The sequence below is a fragment of the Macrobrachium rosenbergii genome, chromosome 13, assembly GCF_040412425.1.
Source record: "Macrobrachium rosenbergii isolate ZJJX-2024 chromosome 13, ASM4041242v1, whole genome shotgun sequence".
Classification (NCBI taxonomy): domain Eukaryota; kingdom Metazoa; phylum Arthropoda; class Malacostraca; order Decapoda; family Palaemonidae; genus Macrobrachium; species Macrobrachium rosenbergii.
This window is the reverse complement of record NC_089753.1, coordinates 56758735-56784408: the sequence shown is the minus strand read 5'-3', so window position 1 is coordinate 56784408 and position 25674 is coordinate 56758735. Positions and strand designations below refer to the sequence as shown.

The following is a 25674-nucleotide window of genomic DNA, read 5'->3' as shown; positions in this document are numbered from 1 at the left end:
TGTAATCAAATGTGGAGCTTTCTGAAAATACTTTTAAAGAGGGAACTCAACAACATCTAGCGCATAGAAGAGGCCTGGAGAACTCCTGCATGGAATTCCCACGGCTTTTTCAGTTCCTCTCTTGGTAAGCTCTCTGTACTTTGAATTTTCACATGCTGTGTCTTTAATTTTAGATACAATTATCACTATATAAGGAATGTTTTAAAAATATATGGACACGGCTTTTAAGAGATTACGAAACATTATAAGGAAATCTGATTTTCTCAACGGATGGGTAATTTCGTTGGACAGACTGGTGGAAATAATGTCATTAAAAGATCGTGGGAAAACTAAAGAAAAAAATTTTTGTACGATTCCAATTCCAACTAATCAAAATATTCGAAAGAAGCGAAATGAAAGGAGAGGAAATAAACTTGTAAAAAGATACTGGGAAATGTGTACAGTATGTGCATATTTCTTCATTTCCGTGGGTAGAGGCGTGAATTCAGTTAAAAGATTAAAATTCAAATGACAGCTACCAAATTCTAGAAGGTAAAGACTTGCAAAGACAGTCAGTAATTACGACTAATGAAGAAAGCTTAATCGAATATACCTACGTATCATGAATGAAGACATAACAACAAAGGAAAACTAAATAAGCGAAAGGTAAACGGGGGAAATGTGAATAGTAAAATAGGTGTTGTCGGAATTGATTCAGATATGTCTTCACGAGGAACGGCCGCAAGGATGCTTTCGTCATTCCTCAGATCTTGAGGAAACAGATCACGCACTGCGTCCCCGCGTTTGCCATTAGAGGTCAAAGTCTACAGGCTGTAAGTCAGGACTCCTTGGTGTTCTTCACCGATTACTTTCGCCTAATCGGAAAAGGAAGGAATGAAAACGTACTATTTCAAAACTCTCTGACAATTAGTTTCTAGAAAGTTTCAGTTCTGAAACATATTCAGTCACTTCGATTTCGTGTTACTAAAGAAAGTATGCGAACTACAATATGCAATGACCTTACCTGCTCAGGTGGTTCGTTAACAGGTGGTGCTCCTCCCACGACGCTTGTTTCGTCACTAAGCGAGCCCTCTGCCATAAGAACCAGAAGGGGCATTTATTCATTAACTGAACACAATCTCGACAACGCACACAAAATCTTACTTTGTAGGTACTGGTTTGGGAAAGAAATTTATTTGTGTTCTTTGTTGAGAAATTATGTAAATCAAGAAGTCACTGCTCTTCTGACTGATCATTTATGATAAAAAAGACAATTTTTTAACAACCGCAAAATCTACAGCCTTTAACAAGCCACAACTTTTTGTATGAACTAAGAAATTCGTTTGAAAATAAGGTTGCTTAATATCTCTACACACGGAGAGAGGAAACAAATTTACCTAAAAGAAAGAAATTATCTACTGCCCAAAAATTTCATGTTAAATTTGTGTAAAACGTGTGAAAGTTGAGATTCGAGTCAAGGCACTTTACCGAAAGGGTAAATTACTTTAAATACCAACGGTTGCAGTGGGTTACATATTGTGTCACAATGAATTTGATAATTTAATCACAAAGAAACTCATCTCTTATGAAAAAGACAAGAACTGCTATCCCGGCAATAGAATCCATATGCTGATATTTCTTCCCAGTATTAAAACCGTACAACTTACCGGAAGCCAACGTATCGAGAGTAATCCCAGGGTAGTGCTGAAGCTGGCGCGGAGGCACTTGAGCACGATCAGACGGTGAGGCAAACTTTTCCCACGCCCACATTACGATTCCCACCACTAAGGCCACCACCATGACTACAACACCGCCCATGATGCCACCCAGTCTCCAGTTGACTCCATCAAGGAGATTGGTCCCTACTCCCAAACCAGGTTCGGCTATGGGAGGCTGCGTCGGAGACTGCGGTGCAGGAGGAGCTGGAGAGGAAGGGACGGAAAGAAACTCGTTAAAAGTCAATGGAATGGAATGGAATATGTGATGCAACTTACATACAGGATTCCAGATACGTCGTGTTTATGAGATACTATACGATATTTTGTAAGATGAGATGAAGCTTAACGACTTAATGGAGATGGTTAAACAACAGATGTGCTGTATGAAAATATGAATCCAAATAAATAAATAAACTATCATAAGAATGTACGTTTTAGTAAATAGAAAGAAAGTTATATTAACTAGTTTGAAGCAACAAAAATTGGATACACGCGTATATGGAAGAAACCAAGAGATAATAATCCTAAGTGCACGATGAAGGAGTTTATGCCCGAAACACAGAAATCGAGTATACGCAGTAGGATCATTACTATTTACCTGATGAAGAATTCCAGATAATTACAGGGAAATCAAATAAAGTAAGCTGATTGTAAAAATCAAACACTGAACTTACCCTATGGATGCTTATAAACTAAATATACTGTACTAATCCATACACACATATATGTATATACAAATATTTACATATACGTGCGTAGGTATGTGTGTCTGCGTATACTATATTTCCAGTAGAAATAACATATTTACAATAATATTGGTCCTCAGATCAGTGAAGCTATAATAGGCGATGTTGCTTCCATTTAACAGCCCACTTTGAGGGGAGACTTACGGCCATGTGGGGGGAGAAAAGGATTAAACTAGAAAGCCTACTCCCAAACTAACAGAAAAAGCATTTCTCTGGGGGAAATCTTTTATATCACATGGGATTTTTTACCGGAAAATGGTCATTCTTATACTTTTAATTCCATCCGACTGTTAAATAATTATGGTACTTTGGTTGATATAAAGAGAGCCTTGTAAGCCGAGTAGCAATTTTTTTTTTAAGAAAAAACAATTTAAATGCAGTTGCTATAATGTATAAAGAATAGCAACAATACTGATATCATAACATTCCAATCATAATTTTCTGGGGGAGATACACGGACAACTGGATAAAGATTAGACATTAACATAATCTTCATAAGTAACGGGATATTTGCATCTTTTCGGGCTCTTGACCCGCGGTAAGGCAAAAAGGAAGCTCGCTGAAAAATGGTCCAAAGCCTGAGGAGAGTCTGTGCATAAATCTTCTGCAGAGATCCCCTTCAGACACGAATAATGGGGTGGGATCACAAAAGGAAATAGGTTAATATTTTCTTGATGACAAGGTACGAATTCAGCATTGCTATACATTCAATTCTGTTCCGCAGGCATTCTGACCATGTTTTATTGATTTATTTAATCATTTTATTTTTATTTATTTTTTTTTTTTTTTTTTTTGACGATTGAAGATTTAAAACCAGTTGCTTTGGTCCACTTTAATTTTACTCCCGTCACTGAAGCTACCTGTTATTCAGGAGTGCCTTAGTAACCTGGAACATACCTGATAAGTGTACATGTTTTCGAGGCTGGGTTTTTGCGAACAGGTAGAGAGGCGTTGAGCGAGAATGCGGGGAGGCAGTGTACAAAACAAGGCGCAAATGCGCGTCTGGAGGCAGACCTCGTACGCTGAAAACAGGGCGTCTTTCGCTTACGTTCGCCACCAAGGTGTCTCCTGACCAAACCTGAAAATAAGGAAAAGAATTGATCTCATTAAGGGTGTCATGCCGTGTTTATGTATACAGATAAGGGGAATGAGAAATTAGAATATTGGAGATCAATTTAAAGTACGCTGAAAAAAGTCACGTAGTACTGCATGGAAGAGATGGCCTTTTTCTTTTGTTCCTTAAATCTTCAGCTGAAAACCCTTATGGACAGAGTCAATAGATTATAAACCCAAGAGGGCTCCAAAGGGAAATCAGCCTTCGGAGAACGATAAGTTATAGGAAAGGTGATAAATAAATAAATATGAGGGAATAAAAATAAAACCGATACACCTGAAATTCAGGAGACGTCAGCAGAGAGGAAGAATGAATTTGCTCCTTGCTTAAATATTTGGGATCAGAACATTCCATAACTACACTAGCAAATTATTCCACATTTTCGCTGTAGTCAAAACTCCTAGAAAACTGAGTAGTATTAAACCTTATGCCAGAAAACGACTGCTAGCAGCAGCAGCCTGCCTTAAGCAGCGTCGTTTTCTAGCTGATGAAGAAAAATAATAACATTAGCAAGAATAGAGAAGTTTGGGGGTACTGAGAGAGAAAAAGGTGAGAGATGACTCAAGCTTTTGGAGAAAGCTGATTAAGAAATTTAAAGAAAAAAGATCATTTGTTTTACTGGGAAATGAAGGCAAAGCCAAAGGTTCAGTGGACTTAGGCTAAGAAGAGGTAAAGGGAGAGATGCTGTTCGAAGGGATCCAAATCTGAGGTGATGGAGAGACTACATGACCTGTTACAGAAGACAGTTGATTTAAGAGAAAAAACAACTATTGATCGAGGAGTTGGATGGATTAAAGTAAATCTGTGACGTAAATAACAGTAAAATGGCAATATGAGGGACGTTGTAACGAGGAGTCTCCTGACTATGTCAGCGAGATGGTAAAAAAGGTACTGATTGTAATACAGTAGTGTGTGTGTGTGTGTGTGTGTGTGTGCACAAGGTTTTGTGTGGGTGTGGGCACAGTACGTTTACTTTGGGGAAAGGTTCCTAAGGATTGATGAAATAGAATGATTGGCCCTTAGTATGAAAGGTGACTTATAAAGGCAAAAGGCTACTTACTATCATTGAAAACGATTGTAAGAATTTTGAGTGAGAAAGACGGATGACTGAAGTCTTAAAGGGAATGACATCGCAGATTTTGACAAGGAAAATTTGTAAGCAGGTCAGATGTTTGTTATGAAGTAAGTGAATGAGAATTTTGATAATAAAAGGGCATGTGGCAGATTTACAACATAGCTAGAAGAGTAATGTTGAATGCTCATTGGTGTAGGGTTAAGATAATATATCAGGGGCTTTAAATTTCTGTTTGCAGTAAAATTTAGGGGCGGGGGGGGAGGACAGCTTTCATATATAGGTCTTGAGTAATTGTGTGGTCTATCAACATGTCTTTCTGCGTAGCATCATCTGCATATGGATGGCGTGGAGCCTGTGTTACCTGGCAACAGTGAAGATTATTTACAGACAAGAATAAAATTATGAGTGATGCAAGACGAAGAATTTAAACGTTCGTTTTAACAATAATAACTTAATGATATGAATTGGAAGCAAGGAAGATGTGAGGAAGAACGAAAGTTATTTGCTCATAAAAGTATTCTAAGTTAAACGTATGGATGCAACAAAATGAGAGACGACGAGGTGAACCATGGGAGGCGAGTCTTTGAGGTCAATGCAAAATCTGTGAAAAATAAAAACGTGCAAAGTGGAATAAATCATGGAATAATGAAGAAAATTGTCGATCCACCTCTAGTATGCAGTACTGAAGTGGCACAATTGGAAATGGAAGATAAATATGTGAGGCAGAAAGTCTTAAACATTGACGAGTATTATCAACCTTTAACACTTTCTGCTTCGCTTGGAGATGCAGATAAATCAAAATAAACTGAGCGAGTTCGGATATTAGGAGAGAATAAAGGCGATACGCGTGAAAAAATGTACTTTATGAAGAGATGGTTTCATTTTCTTTCTTTATAGAGCAAGCTTTTTTTATCAACTTTGGCTATAAAATAAATTCACATAAACATCAGCGTTCACAATCCGTCTTACCTCCAAATTGGCCTTGGTGCTTGATTCCGGCGACCTAACGAAGCTCATGCTTGGGGAATGTTGACCATCCTGCAACACGCTATTGACATCACGCGCTGAATCTTGAGCATAGGTCGGGTCATCGCATCTCACCTCCATTCTGGTGATGCCTACCAGGGTTATGTTGCAGTCCTGCAGTGCTTTCGGCGGCTCTGTTGTAAGGTGCATACAAAAGGAGATGTTTTGGTAGAAGGGAAAGAATATTATTAGCACCAGGGCTTGGTAAAGATTTAATTCTGTTAACGTAAAAAAAAAAATTAAGAAACGAAAGGACACTTTTAAACAGTAATTTCTTACATTGTTACACATGTGAGTTTATATGCAAATGGAATGAGAAGAATGTTGGATTCACTTCACATCGTGGTATTTTGATATAGTAGAAGAAAAATAGTGAAGGGAATAATAGTACCGTAGATGTTACAGCCTTCACAATAAACACGAACTGAATTTCTCGAGAAGTTCCGCTTAATAATATCAGAACACCGTCTCGATCTATTCATTTATTACAGCGGTAAGAATAATGTTCATCAACACTTAATGAAAAAAATTAGTGATTTTACTAATAGTAACTAGTATTCCAGCAACTCCGGGTGACGATGATGATGAAGATAAAGGAGGATAAGGAGGAACAGGATGATAGTAGCTGAAGTGAGGATGATTATTACAGTTACAAAAACTAGTGCGTATCACTCCTTTCTTACACGAAATTCTGTTTATCGTCTGGAATTTTCAGCTGGTTCCTGCGATAAATTTATGGATTACTTTTTTTAGCATTAATTTTTGTCTTGGAAACAGCTATGTTTTCCTCGTCTCAGAAAGTAAAGTCCTAGCCTGGTCAGCGAAAACCAGTCCTCTAAACGAAAAAATTCCTAAAATTTTCATATAAAAAAGAGCCATTTCACTATGTATATACATCTACTTCACCTCCGATATACACACTATCAGATCAGGCTTTTGGGAAAGCTCTGTTTTACTGTATTTTGCCTGTTTGGGCCTCCGGTCTTAACAGGTGTTTGCCAAAAGTTTTCATGTACGTTCCTGGGCCTGAGAGTTTAGTCAGTGGTGAAGATGCAAGTGAAATTCCGATAGCAAATGGGAAAGGAAGGTGGTGGTTCTGAATGGTTGGATGCAATATTTGGAATTTTTATGTCATTTACGTTGCTGTAGTATGATGGAGTGCCTACCAAAATTGGGTTCAAGAAAAAGGAAGTAATCTCTATCTAACATAATCTCAGACTCTGGTATAGTATTTCTCTCATTTTAACTTGCATTCTGCATGTTACTGATGCCGTGCCGTTCCCTGATGCCATTACGGGAATAACTGGTCTATATATAACGAAACATTTAGAAGATGTCTGTACTAAGGGAAAAAGTTAGCAACAGATTCGTGCTGCCGATATTTCAGACAATCAAAGTCAGGTTCATTGCAGATACTCCAAGTAATACATCTTTGGAAAAAACTACAATTGTCTACAACAATTAAAGGAGAACTATTAATGTATTTGGTTAATTACTAATGGGATAAGTTTCCTCTTATTAGTATTCCTCCAGCTGACAAAGTTTCTATGACAACCTTCATTTTTCTGAGGATACAAACTGGACTCTTACTAAAAAAAAATAATGGAGTTAAGTCTACAAAGCCACAGCACTCAAAGTCGCATGACAATTTGTTGGTAAATTTAGATATAGGAGGGTTCCCGTCTTCCTACTAATTAAATAATCATCAAGACCACAAGGGAATGGGAAATAGGTGGGTTCCCGTCTTCCCTACTAATTAAATAATCATCTAGACCACAAGGGAACCTTGTTAGATCAGCTGATCAGACATGGAGATTGCTCCCTCAGATTATTAGGTTAAGTAGGAGGAGCCTAGTAAAGTATGTCAAATTAAGTAAATACATGAATGAATGAGTGAAAAAATAAATCAATACATAAATAAATAAATAAATATTAAATTTTCTTGGCGTTCATGATTATTACACCCCTTCGATACTACAGCAATTTTCTATTATCATTTTTACATTAAACTACTTTTATTTTCGTTCCTATCCACGCCAACTCCACTCCAGCCGAAAAACATTTTCTTTCCTCTGTGAGTTGTCTTCATTAGCGGACGTAACGAATATAGTGCAAAGGGTGTTTCCCAGCGAAGAAAATGAACAAAAGTAATGGGAACAGAAGAATAATTATAAAATTTTGTTTTGGCTCTTGCATTTCCTCATAGAATTTCATTCAATGTATTTAGTTTTTCGTCAACTGATTGGAAAAAATAGTCTACCATTTCTTTCTTATAATTAAAACTAAGCAAAAAAATACTCAAAGCTTTTTTATGTTTTTTTTAATTGAACCATTTGGAGGAATTGTTATTACTTCTTGGGATATAATGACTATCAAATCACCTACATTTCCTTACTACCTCTCAGCTAACTTCTGTACTCTCATTCCCTAGATGGAGTAATGAAAAAGGTCTGAGAAGGGACACCAGACTTTGCTGCAAAGTTCTGAAATCGGAAAATAAGTTGTGAGTGGAGTATGGGATGACTGATATTTGCAGATGATACAGTACTAATCTGGTATGGTAAAGAAAAATTAATGAAAGAATATGAATGTAATTCTGACAGAAGAATGTTGAGCGTAAGTACAAACAACGATAAGGTTTTGAGGGTAAATGGAAAAAAAAGATGGAATACAGATGGTCGAAGAATAGTAGTTGATTCGTATAAGTGTTTGGGAATAAACATAACGGATGATGGTAGTATGAGAGATGAGGTGTGTCACAGAATTAGTGAAATGAGGAAGGAAGCAGAGTGATTGTATGACTGAGAAGAAACTGAAGGGTTGTGCCAGTTCTCCTTTATAAAACTGAAATAGGAATGTTGAACGTAAACTTCGAGGAAAAGGCTTGAAACTGCTGAGATGACCTGAAGAAATGAAAAATTTACAGTGTGGAACAAAATGTTTTGAGATGGTTTGGTCATGGGGAAAGAACAGAGGACGACATGTTAAAAACATATAGGTCGTGAGCGTTAGGAGGTTGGAGAAGAGATAGATCTTCAAAGTGCTGGTTAGACTGAGCGACAGAGGTATTAAAAAAAAGGATTCTTCATATTCATGAGGAATATGAATACGTGCAAGACGGAGGTGTCCCTTCTGTTCAGATGTAAGAAACGCCTCATGTGTGAATATTCTGCACAGAGAACATATCCACGATACTAGTAAAGCCTGAATGTAGCAATGACAGCTGTGGTTTATATATATATATATATATATATATATATATATATATATATATATATATATATATATATATATATATATATATATATATATATATATATATGCTGTATATATATACATATATATATATAGGAGGAAGGATAGGAGGTGACGCATATTTCAATTTTATTTGCAGCCTACGTTTCGAAGCATGGCTTCATCATCAGCGCTAAAATACAAATTACAAGGTAAATTTAATTAGGACAAATTATTAGCGAGTTCTAAAAATTGTTCGTTAGTATATATATATATATATATATATATATATATATATATATATATATATATATATATATATATATATATATATATATATATATATATATATATATATATATATATATATATTCTTCTTCTTCTTCTTCTTTTAACGTGCTTTTATTCCCATTTTTGTATGGGGTAAGCACGATGCCTTCTTTGAAGGACTTTTGATTTGGCTTTGGGGTAGACCTGTGGTCTCGATCGGCTGCCCTGCCTGACATTGCTTAGACCCCGGTACGCATGTTTCATGTATCATACCCGACCCAACGCCCTTTCTTCCCAACAGCGAGAAGTTATTGCGCGGGTATGGCGAGAGTTCGAGACGTGTGAGATGTTTGTTATGTTTTTAGAAGGTGTTGTAGTGGCATTGTTTTGTGTGTGTATTTAGTCTGTAACATCCATTTGCTTTTAAGCAAACCTATCCGTTGATTACATATATAATCCCGGGATGTCTACACGGATAGCAAAGTGTCTGCCTCTCTTGATCAGTCGGCTGCGGGTTTGAACCATACAGACCTCTACGAAGTCCGAAGCTGCTGCTGTAACCGACTGAGCCATCGAGGCTCTATATATATATATATATATATATATATATATATATATATATATATATATATATATATATATATATATATATAATGTATGTGCATGTGTGAAAATAATGAACACATGAGTATGTGTTTCACAGAAATAAATTTCTGGCTCACACTGGAACTAACCTGTCTCCCGAGTGACAGGCCAAGGCGGTACCAACACACCAACGAATTTTACCCAACTTCCCAACCCATCAGCGATTCAGTCGGTACCATTTCTCTAGAATTACCCCTTCACCGTGAGATATGATGGAAATAAAGAATACATGTGTACATGTTCCACAGAAAAAAATTTCTGGCTCACACCGGGAACGAACGAACCCTTATGTCGTCCAGCATTCGGTATAACTTACCCTTACACAGTGAGCTATCTTTTTATCTAAATGCTACCTCTTTGTGTTAACAAATTGTCCATCCTTTGAAGCCTTTTACTCTACATATTGCACTCTAGCAATTCATCTTAAGGGCTTCAGTTATTAAACTATCCTTCGTATTTAATATCGACAGTCCACCTCCATAATAACGAGTTATCTCAATAATCGATCGAGCGAGACATTGCATATATATATATATATATATATATATATATATATATATATATATATATATATATATATATATATATATATATATATATATATATATATATATATACATATATATATATATATATATATATATATATATATATATATATATATATATATATATATATATATATATATATATATATATATATAGCTAAGTGTAAGGAGTCAGAGTCAATCCATATTTAAAATCATCAATGATGGGCAGAGGACTTTATTCCAACATTTCGTCATTATCAAATTAATTACATCCTCAGGGCTGTTAAAATGAAAAATAAAATTCTTTGTAAAATCGTAAAAACTAAAACTAAAAGTTAAGAATTGAAAAGCTGAAAATTATTCAGACAAAAATTTCAGAAATATACACAAACATTAAAATTAAAGAACAATTCTTTTAAAAAAATCATTACATTAAAATGAAAGGTAACACAATATACAGTACACTAAAATTGAAAATAGCCGTGACAGGGGTTACAGAACAAAAGATTAAGGACCGACCTTGAGGAGTGACAGCGTTAAACTAAACGTAAACATAACAGATTCAACACAAGTTAGGATAAATATAGAGGGGAAGAGGGCGTATGAGTGTCTAACGATGGGACAAGTTGTTTAATAAAAAGTGATTCCAGAATAACAAGGTCTTGAAGGTTGGTGGTATGGCCTAAAATGCAGAAGTTTTTATTATCGATGTGTGTTTTACAAATTTTTGAGTGATTTCTGATCTTGGAATGTCCTGGGTTTGAAATTCTGCTACCTGTACGGAAGCTTACGCCACGGCCAAAGTCTTTCTTCTCAATGTGTATTTTACAAATTTTTGAGTGATTTCTGATATTGGAATGTTCTGGGTTTGAAATTCTGCTACCTGGTTCGTGGCGTAAGCTTCCGTACAGGTAGCAGAACTTCAAACCCGGAACATTCCAATATCAGAAATCACTCAAAAATTTGTAAAACACACAATGATAATAAAGACTTCTGCATTTTAGGCCATACCACCAACCTTCAAGACCTTGTTATTCTGGAATCACTTTTTATTAAACAACTTGTCCCATCGTTAGACACTCATACGCCCTCCTCCCCTCTATATTTATCCTGACTTGTGTTGTTTCTATTATGTTTACGTTTAGTTTAACGCTGTCACTCCTCTAGGTCGGTCCTTAATCTTTTGTTTTGTAACCCTTTCATTTTATTGTAATGATTTTTAAAATAAAAAAAAATTCTTTAATTTTAATGTTTGTGTATACTTCTGAAATTTTTATATGAATAATTTTCAGCTTTTCAATTCTTAACTTTTAGTTTTAGTTTTTACGATTTTACAACAATTTTAATTTTCATTTTAACAGCCCCGATGATGTAATTAATTTGATCATTACGAAACGTTGGAATAAAGTCAGCTTGTATATCTGTGTCTCTGTCCTCTTGATGATTATTTATTATATTATGTATATATATATATATATATATATATATATATATATATATATATATATATATATATATATATATATATATATATATATATTATATATATTTCTATATAGTTTATGCAATATATATTTCTACAAGTTTATGCAAACGGCATGAATGCACCTGCACCTGCATATCTCGTACAACACCAGCCTTCTAGCCTCAAATTACAATAAAACGAACAACCAGAGAGCACAGACAATTTGTTTGTCAGATCAACTAGATCCTCCAGATTTGGAGTTTCCCTATTCCTCATCTAATAACACCCTCCCCTCAGATCTTAATCCTCTTTTTCTTGGAAACGGTGATTCTCACTCTCTCTTCCTCTTTCACAGGACCCTGATGTTGGGATTAGCGGAGTAATTGCCACCGACATAGCCAGAAGACACCTTTAGCGAAGAGAAATTTGATATGAGGGACTTGGCGCCAGAAATTAAGGTGCGACGCCATGTGGTTACCCCTTGGCCCCAACTCCCATCATACATCTGTGACCCGTGGGTCAAACCCCATAAAAGGGAGCCGTGGACCGCGCCTGACGGAGACCGACTAGAGGTTTCAAGAGAACCCAGACAAGAGGCAGAAAGCCTCCCTCCTTCGCCCAAGCCCCCAGCTCCCCACTTTACCTCTTGACCTAGCATCTGCCAGTCATAGCTTAGCCTCCCCCTGCACGCCCCCCCCAAGTGCCACAGTCCGTCGTCAGTAGCCCACGGAGGCGTCCTTGAGGACAAGGTAATGTGAGACGTTGAGACTGCAAGTCACCTTTCCTTCTTCCATTAATAATTTTCATCACATCTTCCTTTCCATACCTGGACTGACATTAGTGACCTGTTTGTTGACTATTATTTGGATTGGTGAAGTGTTATTATTGAGTAACTTCTGGGAATATTTATGAGAGAGGAATCCCCTGCCTTCAGCAGAACCTCCTCAGTGCCAAGATCCATTCATCAGGCAACTTCTTGACTGTATCATTGCAGATCAAACTTGACGCTGTGAACCGATTCTGCCCCGATTGTCTGTTCCTATCGCGCCCGCTAAGACGGGCGTGTTCTTGTAGAATTTTCCTGCATCGAGTGCCCAGAAGGCCCTCTCACCCATAGAAGTAATTCACGTATCCCGTCTGTCCCCCTTCAGTAGTGCAGCCTCACTTTCTGCTTGTGTTTTGTTCCCTTTTAAAGTAATTGTTATGCAGTGTCTTCTCAAGTATCACACATTGCTGCAATGTATCAGGACCCTAGTGGCCCTCCACAACCTTGAATTAATTGTCAATACTTTCTCATCATTATCTTGAGATTTTCTCTTATAATTACCTGTATAATTGACTGACTGAATGACATTGCTGTATGTGGAAGCATGGTTAGATGCAACCTTACCTTCTCCTTGTGCCAATAAACTCAAGACCACGCATTCACTTGTAGCAATATGTGTGTGTATATGTATATATATATATATATATATATATATATATATATATATATATATATATATATATATATATATAGATAGATAGACACATAGATAGATAGATAGATGTATTTATATATATACATATATATATATATATATATATATATTTATATATATATGTATATATATATATATGTGTGTGTGTGTGTGTGTGTGTGTGTGCGTGTCTGTATGATATATATATATATTATGCAGTTCAAGAAGGTTTGAAAGAATGAACAATGCGTTAACACAAATAAATAGCGCTAAGATTAATGTAGCAGTAAGGTTAATGTAGGTGAAAAGATATATCACTGTCTTAAGGTAATTTGCACAGAATGCAGGACGACAGACGGGTAAAAAGTTTATAGTTTGGAATTGATGGGGGTATGGAACACTCGCTTATAGAAAAAACTGCTTTTAATATATATGCATATGTATAAGTATGCAAAATACCGTAGGGAAAAATGAAACAGGGATTCGTCCTTGCCGGTTTCGTGAATTTGTGTGAATGTATGTAAGGTTATTGTATTTATATCTTACTTTTTATTTTAGGCTATAAATAAATCAATAGAACTTTATGAAAACTAATTTTTAGTGTTCTGTTCTTATTGAGTGAATGATTTTAAAAAGCTCTTGTTAATATCTAACTATATCAACCATATCACTATTACTGAACAGACTGCTGGTGATTGAAATATAAAAATAAAAGTAAAGAATCCTCACAATCTGCAAATGCAAATGCATTAATTAAACTATATTAAGAGTACAGTAACAAAAAATATGAAAATACAATTCTGTTTTGCAATGCGTAGGTTTAAATTTCATCAGTTGGTTAGCATTATATGAATATCTGAGGCAAGTGACTTACCTGCTTGAAACCCAATAACTGTATAACCAGGTGTCCCAATTAACTAACGTGCTACGATGATTATGATAAATACCTCTGCCGTATGATAGCATGATTTGGTCTTTAATTACCGTGATGATCATCAGATTTCATGAAGCAGAGAAATAAAAAATAAGGAAAGAGAAAATTTTTAATTGTTTACTCACCAACTACTGTGAGTGTGTACGTGCACGGAACCTTTATATGACCCACACTATTACGAGCGTAACACCCAACTACAGTTGACGTCGAAGGGGTTAGGGTAACGGTCGACCTTCCAGGCTCTGTTGGATCACGCTGATGCTTCACGTTCTTCCAGCCTCCTCTTTCGGGGGTGCCAACCATCGACTCTGTCCAAGGGGTGTCCCAGTTCACCCCGCCAGAGGCCAAGTCAATCTTATTGGAAGCCGCACCCTCACTCTCCAAGAGCGAGGAGCTACGAGATTCAGAGGCGCCGAGATGGAGCTGAGGGCCACTGGGAAGGAAGGGAAGACCTTTGGAATGCATCTCGCCGTAGCCTTTGGGAAAGATAAGGTTGGAAGTGCCGTCCTCATAGAGGTCTGTGGAAGTCTCTCCAGTGTCGGAATCAAAATTGCGAGGGAAAGGGTGGCTGGACTCGGGGTCGAAAAAGAATCCATAGTTAGCTCGATGACCTCTTGCGCTTTGGCTATGTCTGTGGGGAAGGGATGGAATACCTATCTTCCAGGTGAAGGTGATATCTTGAGGCTGTGCTTCCACTTGGCAAGTCAGACTGACTGTAGTGTTAGCTGTCACTACGAGCGTTCGATGCGCAGGACCAGAGCAGTAAGGCAGATCTATACAGGAGAAAGGAGACATGACATAGCAAATAGCTAAACGTAACTTGGTTTACATGCTTTGTTTTTCATTTCCTCAGATTATGGACATGTTACATGTGTTACATGGAGTACATATATTGATCCCTTTACCATTCATTTACTTCACAAGAGTTAACGCAACTTAAAAATGCGAACAACAGAAGCATGACAAGCAGAAAGAAACGATATGGCTTTTGGATGGTTTAAAAATGTGCACAGTGCAGTTGACGAACATCACTGAAATTCATATTCAGATGGATTATTTTTTTTTCCACATTTGATCAATATTAAACAAGAAAGTAATATTGCTGACGTTTTAGTTAAATAAGAGCTATTTATTTACTATACAATAAATACTGCTTATATATATAACATACATATATATATATATATATATATATATATATATATATATATATATATATATATATATATATATATATATATTCATATATATAAATACTTATAAATAATTCTGTTTCTTTTTCTTCCAATTTTCAGACATGACTGTGGTATGAGACTGCTAACCTCAAGCCCCTGTTTCCAATGATTGTGAAGAGTTTGTGCCGACAGTGTATGGCATATTTATCACTTATTCATCCAAGTACTAAAACAGACTTAACGTTGCTTAATACATATATTCAGACGACAAGTGATGTTGTTGTTATTATTATTATTATTATTATTATTATTATTATTATTATTATTATTATTATTATATGTGTCTGTGTGCGTGTATGTATGTAGAATGTACTGGTCACTTTTTACCAGATACATATGTTATTGTAATAGTGACAATGCCCTCTTAACTTCTCGCATTCTTCGCGGTTTTTTTGGGTACGCTTGTCACTACAAAGCCTTAAGATCCAAGTGCAAGAAATTAAAGTGGTTGTGATGTCCGGTAGCGGGAAACGAACCCGTGTCACCATAATCACAAGGAGGTCACGTTGCCGACCTGACCACTTGGATCTTAAGGCTTTGTAGTGACAAGTGTATCCAAAAAGGCGAAGAATTCGAGAAGTTAAGAGGGCATTGTTGCTATTACAATTATATATATATATATATATATATATATATATATATATATATATATATATATATATATATATATATATATATATATATATATATATATATATATATATATAAAAGGCCTCAGTGATACAGAAGATTCAAGAAAGGAGATTCTTTATTTCCAAGCCATCAGAGGCCAGTCTGCCACCATATTCAAGATAGAGACAGACTGACCTCTGAAAGCTTAGGAATAAAGAATCTCCTTTCTTGAATCTTCTGCATCACTGAGGTCCTCTATGGGAGTAATAACTTTATAAACAGAGAAATTGTGTTTTTGATATATATATATATATATATATATATATATATATATATATATATATATATATATATATATATATACATATATGCATAAAATATTAATGCAGTTGTAAAGTGCATCACTTTGAGAGATCATTTCTCCAATATCCTATTTGCTTCTTCTCCTCAAGGTTAAAAATCTGAAATGGATATGTCTGTTGCATAAACATTCTGTTAGATACAGAGTATATCAGGTTCCCTGTGTTTCTCTGTCATTTTTCCATACATCTTCAGGCTTCCCCAAAAAGATGGAAAACACTCATCATTTACAAATATAGAATGTATACCTGCAGTTTTAAAATAGGATCAAATAACAGTAAATCCATCTCCTCGCGCTCCTCTCCCACTCTTTCAATTTCCTTTTGAATAAACATTGGTTATTCGTCATCTTTCCTTTTCAAATATGACTCTTTATACCGACGGTCATTTCTCAGCTATGAAAGCCAGACGACCATTTCCAAATAAAACTTGTCTGTCAAATTGCATCACTGCTTCGAGGGTAACGTTGCCAAAATGGAAGATGGGGGCTGCAAGAGGAGGAGGAGGGAGGAGGAGGAGGAGGAGGAGGAGGTGGCGGTGGTTGTGGTGGGGGCGGAGGGGGAATGAGGATCGTGGGAGACCTGGAGGATCAGGTTATAGCCCATAACGAACGTTTGTTTGGGCTGATGTCCTGTTTCGGTCCCTCATATAACAAAAATTAAAAGGTAGCAGGCTACCGACAATTTTCCCATTAAATGAATTATCCAAAAGCAATTCTAGAAATTTTATCTCAGTGAGGAGTAGCTACAAGAAACAAGAACGAAGGTCTAAATATAAATTTTTTCCTGCACTTGATTGATGTAGCAAAAAATTAATATTCTCTTGTAGTTAAAAATTCTGTGGACAAAGAACGGCCTTGAAACGATGGCACACCTGGTACCTGCATTAACTCTCTGAAAGCTTTTTAATTATGCGGATTGCAGTTAGGGAATTTAGTAATTATGGCATGATGACTCATTTCTATTGTTTAAAGAGTGAAATCGTACTAAAAGTACGTGGCTCGTAAGCGCACTAGCTTTATATATATATATATATATATATATATATATGTACTCTGTATATATATACATATATATATATATATATATATATATATATACTCTGTATATATATATATATATATATATATATATACATATATATATATGTATGTATGTATATATAAGTGTGTGTGCGTGTGTGTGTGTGTACATGCATATATATATGTGTGTGTGTATATATATATATATATATGTGTGTGTGTGCTGTGTGTACATATATATATATATATATATATATATATATATATATATATATATATATATATATATATATATATATCTCAATAAACTGTCCATGAATAACTACCACTGTTCCTTACTGATAACTGTTTTATGCAGTTATATCCATATGTAACAAATAAAAGGTTGACTTCAAAACGACATGCCAATTGCCTTTGAAAAAACAATTTCAATAATAATCATCGTCAAACCAATATAGGTATATCAAATGCTATTGGGTTAAACAATATCGTTTACAAAGACGATCACGGAATAGTGTGAATCATTTGATAGCTCCAGTTCAGCAATCACACACTGTATCTTAAGTATCTGTATAATTTTTTAAAATGGCTTCCACATAACAATAAAACAAAATAGTTATCCTGCAAAGAGAAGGTTTTCAGCAAGACGAAATCTGAAAGGAACTTACACTGTAACTTAAATATCTGTATACCAATTTGATATAAAATGGCTTCCACATAACATTTAAAAAAAAATAGTTGCCTTGCAGAGAAGGTTTTCAGTAAGACGGAACCTGAAAGGAACTTACGCTTGACGATGACTGGAATGGCGTTTGAGTGGCCGTCTCCCTCCGAGTTGGAAGCCACGCAGGCATAGATGCCAGAATCTTGGCGCGTCACGGGCGAAATGACCAGAGATGAATTGTCCCTTGCCAAAACTCGCCCTCCCACGGCCCGCCTTTTGCCCTGAAATGTAGGGCGGATAGTTCGTTGAATTATTGCTGTTATTTGTTAAGAATAATCTTTGCTTGTATAATATTAACGACAAAAACAAACAAGTAAAAAATGCGTCGAAGTTTCTTCGGCGCAATCGACTTTTCTGTACAGCGTATAATGCTGTATGAAACTTTCAGCCACGGCCCATGAAACTCTTACCCGCGGCCCATGAAACTCAGCCATGGTCCGGTGGTGGCCTGCTTTGTTGGTACCTAAGGTGGTGCCGAAAGTACGATTATGGCTAACCTTAACCTTAGATAAAATAAAAACTACTGAGGCTAGAGGGCTGAAATTTGGTATGTTTGATGATTGGAGGGTGGATGATACATATACCAATTTTCAGCCCTCTAGCCTCAGTAGTTTTTAAGATCTGAGGGCAGGGACAGAAAAAGTAAGGACGGACAGACAAATACCCATCTCAATAGTTTTCTTTTACCGAAAACTAAAAAGGTATTTGAATTCTGAAAGCAACGCAATCTCTATTATATATAAATGTGTAAACATATATATATATATATATATATATATATATATATATATATATATATATATATATATATATATGTATGTATAGAGAGAGAGAGAGAGATAAGAGAGAGAGAGAGAGAGCAAAAACATGGTGGCCACAAGCCGACTCAACATTTTCACATTCATTTTCAAAAATCAATGATCATGGACTGAATCCCATTTTCCAGACCCGCGAGGACAAAACAGTAGAATGAACACAATGGCACATGGCTTGAAACAAAAAAAAAAAAATCATGGCATCAGTCGTAAAATACATTACTATATTGTAAGACGCTTAGGTTAAGACACTGGACAAACTAAAAGATATTGCATACAGACATGAACAAAACAAAGGAACGCATCTCTTCATCTCAAGTAGGTGTATCGACTAAAGAGAAAAATTAAGTTACGTAGAAATTCCATTTTAGACAAATTTTAGTCAGAAAGAAGCAGTCGCATAATCGAGGGAAGGGAATCATTTTGAAATCATTTCACTTCTGGCGTAAGAAGTGAAAGAGTAGCAAAAGGAAGATATATATATATATATATATATATATATATATATATATATATATATATATATATATATATATATATATATATATATATATATATATATATATGTGGAAAAGAGTTCAGGTTAGCGCAAGTGAAAGGCTGGATTATTGTTCTGAGATGGTTCGATCAGGCAGAGAGAATGGAAAGGATAGGCTGGTGGAAGTGTACACTTAGGGAGTTGTCAGGAGGAAGAAAGAGCGGAAGATCCAGAAAAGGTTAGTTAAGTAGCGTGGAGGCGGTATTGTTAAGGAGGGACATTACTATTCTGGGAGCGGGAGAGTGTACGTAGGAATTAGATGTGTTGCTAATGAGCCTTCTGGCTAAGTGTCTGATATGGTTAATGTTATGGAAGTTTCTGCACATGAGATTCAATCATGATTCAAAAGTTAAAAGGATGAATGAGGCAGTGATTAGGGGCTTTGTTTTTTCTCTGTGGCCACCTCCTGTTAATAAATAAATATATATATATATATATATATATATATATATATATATATATATATATATATATATATATACATACACATATATATATACATATGTATATGCATATATCTTCCTATTGTAAGTCCAAATAGCAGTTTTGAAAAATAGTGATAATCTTGCCTTTTAAAGGAGCAGCAAAAATGGTCCCTCCTAAAGCCTAATAACTATAAATGCAGAGAAATAAGCTCACGGAGAGCATTTCACACTTTTCTTCGAAAGAATGAGACAGCCGTGGCCCGAGTTCCACAAAATAAATGAGGATTTGGGAGTCTGCTTGGTGTTATTTTTCTAATACATATCAAAACAATATATTACTTGATATAAAAATAAAATGACCGTCTTCAGTGTCCCGACCCATGATGTGTACCTTTCTTAGGTAAGAATTCAAACAATGCGAAGGTCACTGCCCCCTTGTCTGTGTTGACCTATGCGTAACTAACGTTTACTCTTTAAAATGGTAACTTTTATAAAAAGAATTTCGGCTGCTGTATGGTCAGCTCCCTCGCCCCCTATCAGCGAACCGTTACCTGGAATATTTCAGAACAGATATCTTGCCGTCCATTAAATCTCTATATGCTGAGTCCAACGATGAAATTCAAAACTGAATCAGAAAAATTCGGCAAACTGGCCTTCCTGAGCATTTCGATCACAAGAGAACAGACATAATATGCTTTTACTATATATATGAAGGCAACTTTCGCCATTTCTTAACATTTCTCAAGTTATCATAATGTCTCAGAACAGACCATGGTTGGCTGCAATTTCTTACAGCGCTTAGAATATGCTCACATGGGTTTCACGAAAAAGACTTGGAGATAATAAAATATATCAGCATCTGACTCAGCTATTCTATCCTGCAGGTATTACTAAAAAAAAAAAGTCATAAACAAAATAAGGAAAATACACTATAAAACTCCTTCAAATTACAAACACGAAAACAACACTCTCTCGTGCATTGAAAATACAAAAAATGTTACTGAACATCTCAGAACCGATAATCCGTTAATAATCCTAAAAGCATTAGATGGTCCGATGGGCAATGTATATTCAAATAAAAAACCTGAATCTGGCGTTTACAAATCATCATGCAAGGATTGCAATGAAATCTACGTCTAGTTGACCGATAGATCCATTTCACAAAGTTCAATGGAGCGTAAAGGATGAGTAAGATAAGGCTCTCAGATTTCCTGTCACAGCATGAACTGGAGGAAAGCCAAGCTGTTTTTCAAAATTAGTGGTCGCTGCAGAGGGAAGATTCTTGATTCTGACATCATCAATCAAAATGAGAATATGAGTCTATCAGGGCCCACAAAAGTCAACCCAGTGAGAGCTAAAAGGACCAATATAGAAGGGCGTCTTGATCCGTCCAATCACAGAACAGGAAAGTTAATCATCATCTCTATTTAATCCTGCCAAAGTCGTCATTCCACACCTGCACATTGCATATAAAGAGTCGAGCTACTTAAACCAGTGATCAGGGTTGAAGTGGTGTCAATCGAAATATGTTCTCTGTTTGTGTTAATTTGATTTCTATTGGCCTCATAATTTCACACAAGACCGTTCGATTACAGTAAAAAAACATCCAACTATAGAACTTTCGATTATTCAGAAACTGTAATTATAAAAGGCTTGGTCAAAGATATGAGGCAAAAGGATGCAAGAAATTACTATTTTGTAAAAAAAGAGCGAGCGCAGTCTTAAGCTATTTTCGAAAATTCCTCAAAATAATTGACTGAAAGCATATCCATTTACGTATGACTTAACGCACTGGATATGAAATGACCGAAAATTTCTGAAAGGTAACAGCCCTTATTTGAAGGAAAATAAAGTTGTGAAGAAAAAGATACAGGTAATCTTATAAATCACTGATATGGTAAAAATTTGTCTTTAGAGGTCAAGTATTTCAAAAATTAACCCGGTAGCCGGATATTTTGATTTTTTGCCTTTAACAAAAATCAACAATACATGTATTCAAAATCTCGTAAGTTAAAAATCCCTTTCTATAATAACAATCAAGGTAATGTGTTTCCCCGGAACGACATTGCTTTCCAATAATGTCAGTCTTAATAGGACACTGAAATGATGTGATTTTGCAGAATGTAAGCGTCGATGGCTGTTCAATACACAATATGGAAGTAAAACCAGTAAACGATTAGAGCAACTTCTTTTTCGATCTTTCTTTTTAGATAAGGAACGTAGAAGACTTCAAGCAACGATGACACTATATTCCCGCATATGAACTTGTTTACATGAATGAACGTCATATTTAATTCCAACAAAACAAGTTTATACCACATTGCTTACATTGTGAAGCCAGATCAGGTTGTAGACAGGCGGGTCTGATCGCACAGAGCACAAGAAAGACAGCGTCTGTCCTTCTGTCAGTTCCAGACCACCGCCGACAAGAGCCCGTCCTCCATCACTCTTCATCACGGCCACCGGAACGTCTGCAAAGGAAAGGAAATATTATCACCATAAAAGCAGCGACAACGAGGATGTCCTCAATGTCATGATTTCATACTTTGCCTAATGCATTCCTGGACACTCTTCAAAAACGAAAATCTAGAATGTACATTGCATATCAACGACACAAAAGACAAGCAACAGTTATTACTTTTAATCATTGCACACACACCACCACGTACACATAGAAATGCATCGCTTCACAGAGCCCACTAGATCTGTATATCATAACGGCCTCAAGGGCATCTTCACTTCATGACTCACTCATTCTTTTGTATATGGTTTCCACTGGAAGTCTTGAAATCCAAAGAATACTTAAAATATTCTCTCCTGGATTGGATTAGAATCAACAGTGATTAGAAGACTGAATTCATCACTAAACTTATGCGCCAAGGATCATAATTTCTTTCTCAATCGTGCACATATCTGTCGAATTCAGGTACATATCTTACTAGTGTTGAAATTATATTTTTATTTCTTTGTTACACTATCATACTAATGATATGAATGTTTCATAACAATACATGAACTGCATATCCTCTTCCTTTTCTAAACATAAACTGCTCCTCCCATCTCACTTTCACAGTCAAAATTATACCATACGCCTTCTAAATATACCAAATAAGGCAATACCTTTAATTCCTATTTATCTTCCCCCTTTAAGAGGGGAACGATTGTCCTTTTCATGGATTGTTTTGCAACCTTTTCATACTCAAACATCCTTCATATACACTTATCTGCCATTCAGTCATGCTATTGCCACCTGATCCTATCATACCCCTTGCAATCTAATCAACTCTTGGTCCCTTTCCATTTTCAGCATCTTTATCGCCCCAATTTTCACCCTCAACAGAGATTTCCACAACCAGCCATAAACTTGCAATGGTCCTTTCCACTGTTACATCATTCACATCTGGTTCTTATTCTTCTTATTCGAAATGACCGAGCATTCATACGGAACCTAACAGATTGCCCACATATGGAGGAGAGAAAATTATGAGAAGAACAACAAAGAGAAGAAAATAACGAATAAAAAAAATTAAAGAGACACCAACATCAGTAAATAAATGTGTAAGTTAACCCATCCGGATAAGCTAAGACAGTGATTCATGACGCTTCAGAATAGTGTTCCACCCTTTCTTCTATCTTTCACATCCAATAACTCTGCCACTGCATTTTCGTTCTTTTGCGCCTCACCCCCCCCCCCACTTCCTTTTTTTTTTATTATCTGGTCCATCCTTTAACATACCTGCAGCAAACAACTGTCTGTTCTATCTCGAAAATGCCCTTCAAAAATGCTGTTCCTTTCTCTTACAGTACTCAGTTGCCTGCCAGCACTTCCTGCTCACGCTGTGATTCCTCCATGAATTTCGCATATATATAACTCTTACATTCCTTCCACTTAACAATAATTATTCGTTAACTCTTACATTCCTTCCACTTAACAATAATTATTCGTTAAATGCCTATGTCACTTCTTCCTTATCAAACTCGTTTTAATTAAGTTTATAGTCATATTCTGAGTCTTTTCTCTCCAAGTAAATATATAGGCTATATATGTGCCTATATACAGTATATATATATATATATATATATATATATATATATATATATATATATATATATATATATATATATATATATATACATATATATAATCATGAGCTTCATGATTGTATATACATCACGGTGTGATAAAAAAATTTCATATATATATATATATATATATATATATATATATGTGTGTATGTAGTCTTAGGTGGAGATATGACTGTAAAATAAATGAAGACAAAATGAGATGAGTTTGATAAGAAAGAAATAACACTGGCATTTAACGAATAGACAGCTGAAAAACGGTAAAGGGAATGACACCACAGTGGAAGTAAAGAACATGTTCACTGCAAAATTCGTGGAGATGGCCAACGGGACAGTCGGAAGTATTGGCTGATATATGTCCACAGAGAAAGAGTACATATATATATATATATATATATATATATATATATATATATATATATATATATATATATATATATATATATATGCTGGAGAGTTAAGCAGTGGGCCTTGCGACACACTGGCCACGTGTCATAGGTATTGGGACCTGTCCCCACTGTATATATATATATATATATATATATATATATATATATATATATATATATATATATATATATATATATATATATATATATATATATATTAGTTAAAGTCCTCCTGGGCCTCTGTAGGCTCATAGGGCAGGCGCTGATCTCCTGTTTCTTAGGCCGACAGCCAATGGGGGACAGGTCCCAATACCTATGACATGTGGCCAATGTGTCGCTAGGCCCACTGCTTAACTCTCCAGCATCTTCTTCTTCTTCTTTTAACGTGCTTTTTCCCATTTTTATATGGGGTAAGCACGATGCCTTCTTTTGAAGGACTTTTGATTTGGCTTTGGGGTAGACCGTAGTCTCGATCGGCTGCCCTGCCTGACATCGCTTAGACCCCGGTAGCGTATACAGTATATATATACATATGTATATATATATATATATATATATATATATATATATATATATATATATATATATATATATATATATATATATATATATATATATATATATATATGTATATAAGTAAAACTTAGTGATTTCAATTTATATATATACATATATATCCATATATAAATATATATATATATATATATATATATATATATATATATATATATATATATATATATATATATATATATATATATCGACGGGGTAACGAGGGAAAGCACAGAGCATTTTCATGATTTATTGTGCCGACGTTTCACAAACCATCTCGGTTGCATTTTCAAGGCTGCAAATATTTCCAAATCATAGGACACGTACAAAATGAAAACGAACTTCACGTCTTAGAGTCCATAATGATAAAAAGCTAGTTCCGTCATTAAACTCGCAGAATTCCTCCATCCAATTGTACATTACGTAATGGCCCGTTGCACTTCGTCTTTCGTTTCTCGGTCTCTGAAGGTTCTTCTGTTTAGTTTCTCTTTTTGATACTGCCCGCTGGGTGGGTGTTTTACTCCGTAGTGTTTTTGCGCTTTTATGTTTCTTCTTTTGGCAGTATTAATTTTATTTTGACCTTCAATTTTTTCGTTTTTTTTTTTTTGCTGGTTTTTACTAATTTTATTTTGTCTCACTTTAAATATATTGATGTAACCAGTGGTGTCAAGATTATTTTACGTCTTTTTTTACATTTTTAAGTTTTTAAGTTTACGTTCTTTTTA

The 25674-nt window shown here is 35.5% G+C and overlaps 1 protein-coding gene across 8 annotated transcripts in view; it reads right to left on the bottom strand.

Annotated features, from left to right (window-relative positions):
* Window positions 1-25674, bottom strand: part of LOC136845348 (uncharacterized) — a 138894-nt gene that overhangs the window by 1772 nt on the left and 111448 nt on the right. For 5 of the 8 annotated variants that reach the window (XM_067115592.1, XM_067115594.1, XM_067115593.1 and 2 more), the window contains 7 exons: window positions 22254-22396; window positions 18212-18368; window positions 14321-14968; window positions 5602-5792; window positions 3341-3521; window positions 1647-1901; window positions 1004-1071 (listed from right to left, as the gene is read on the bottom strand). In XM_067115592.1, coding sequence (XP_066971693.1) covers window positions 1004-1071; window positions 1647-1901; window positions 3341-3521; window positions 5602-5792; window positions 14321-14968; window positions 18212-18368; window positions 22254-22396 — 1643 coding nt within the window. Of the gene's footprint in view, window positions 855-1003; window positions 1072-1646; window positions 1902-3340; window positions 3522-5601; window positions 5793-14320; window positions 14969-18211; window positions 18369-22253; window positions 22397-25674 lie in introns of all 8 variants that reach the window. The other 3 variants (XM_067115597.1, XM_067115598.1, XM_067115595.1) reach the window with 1 other exon arrangement.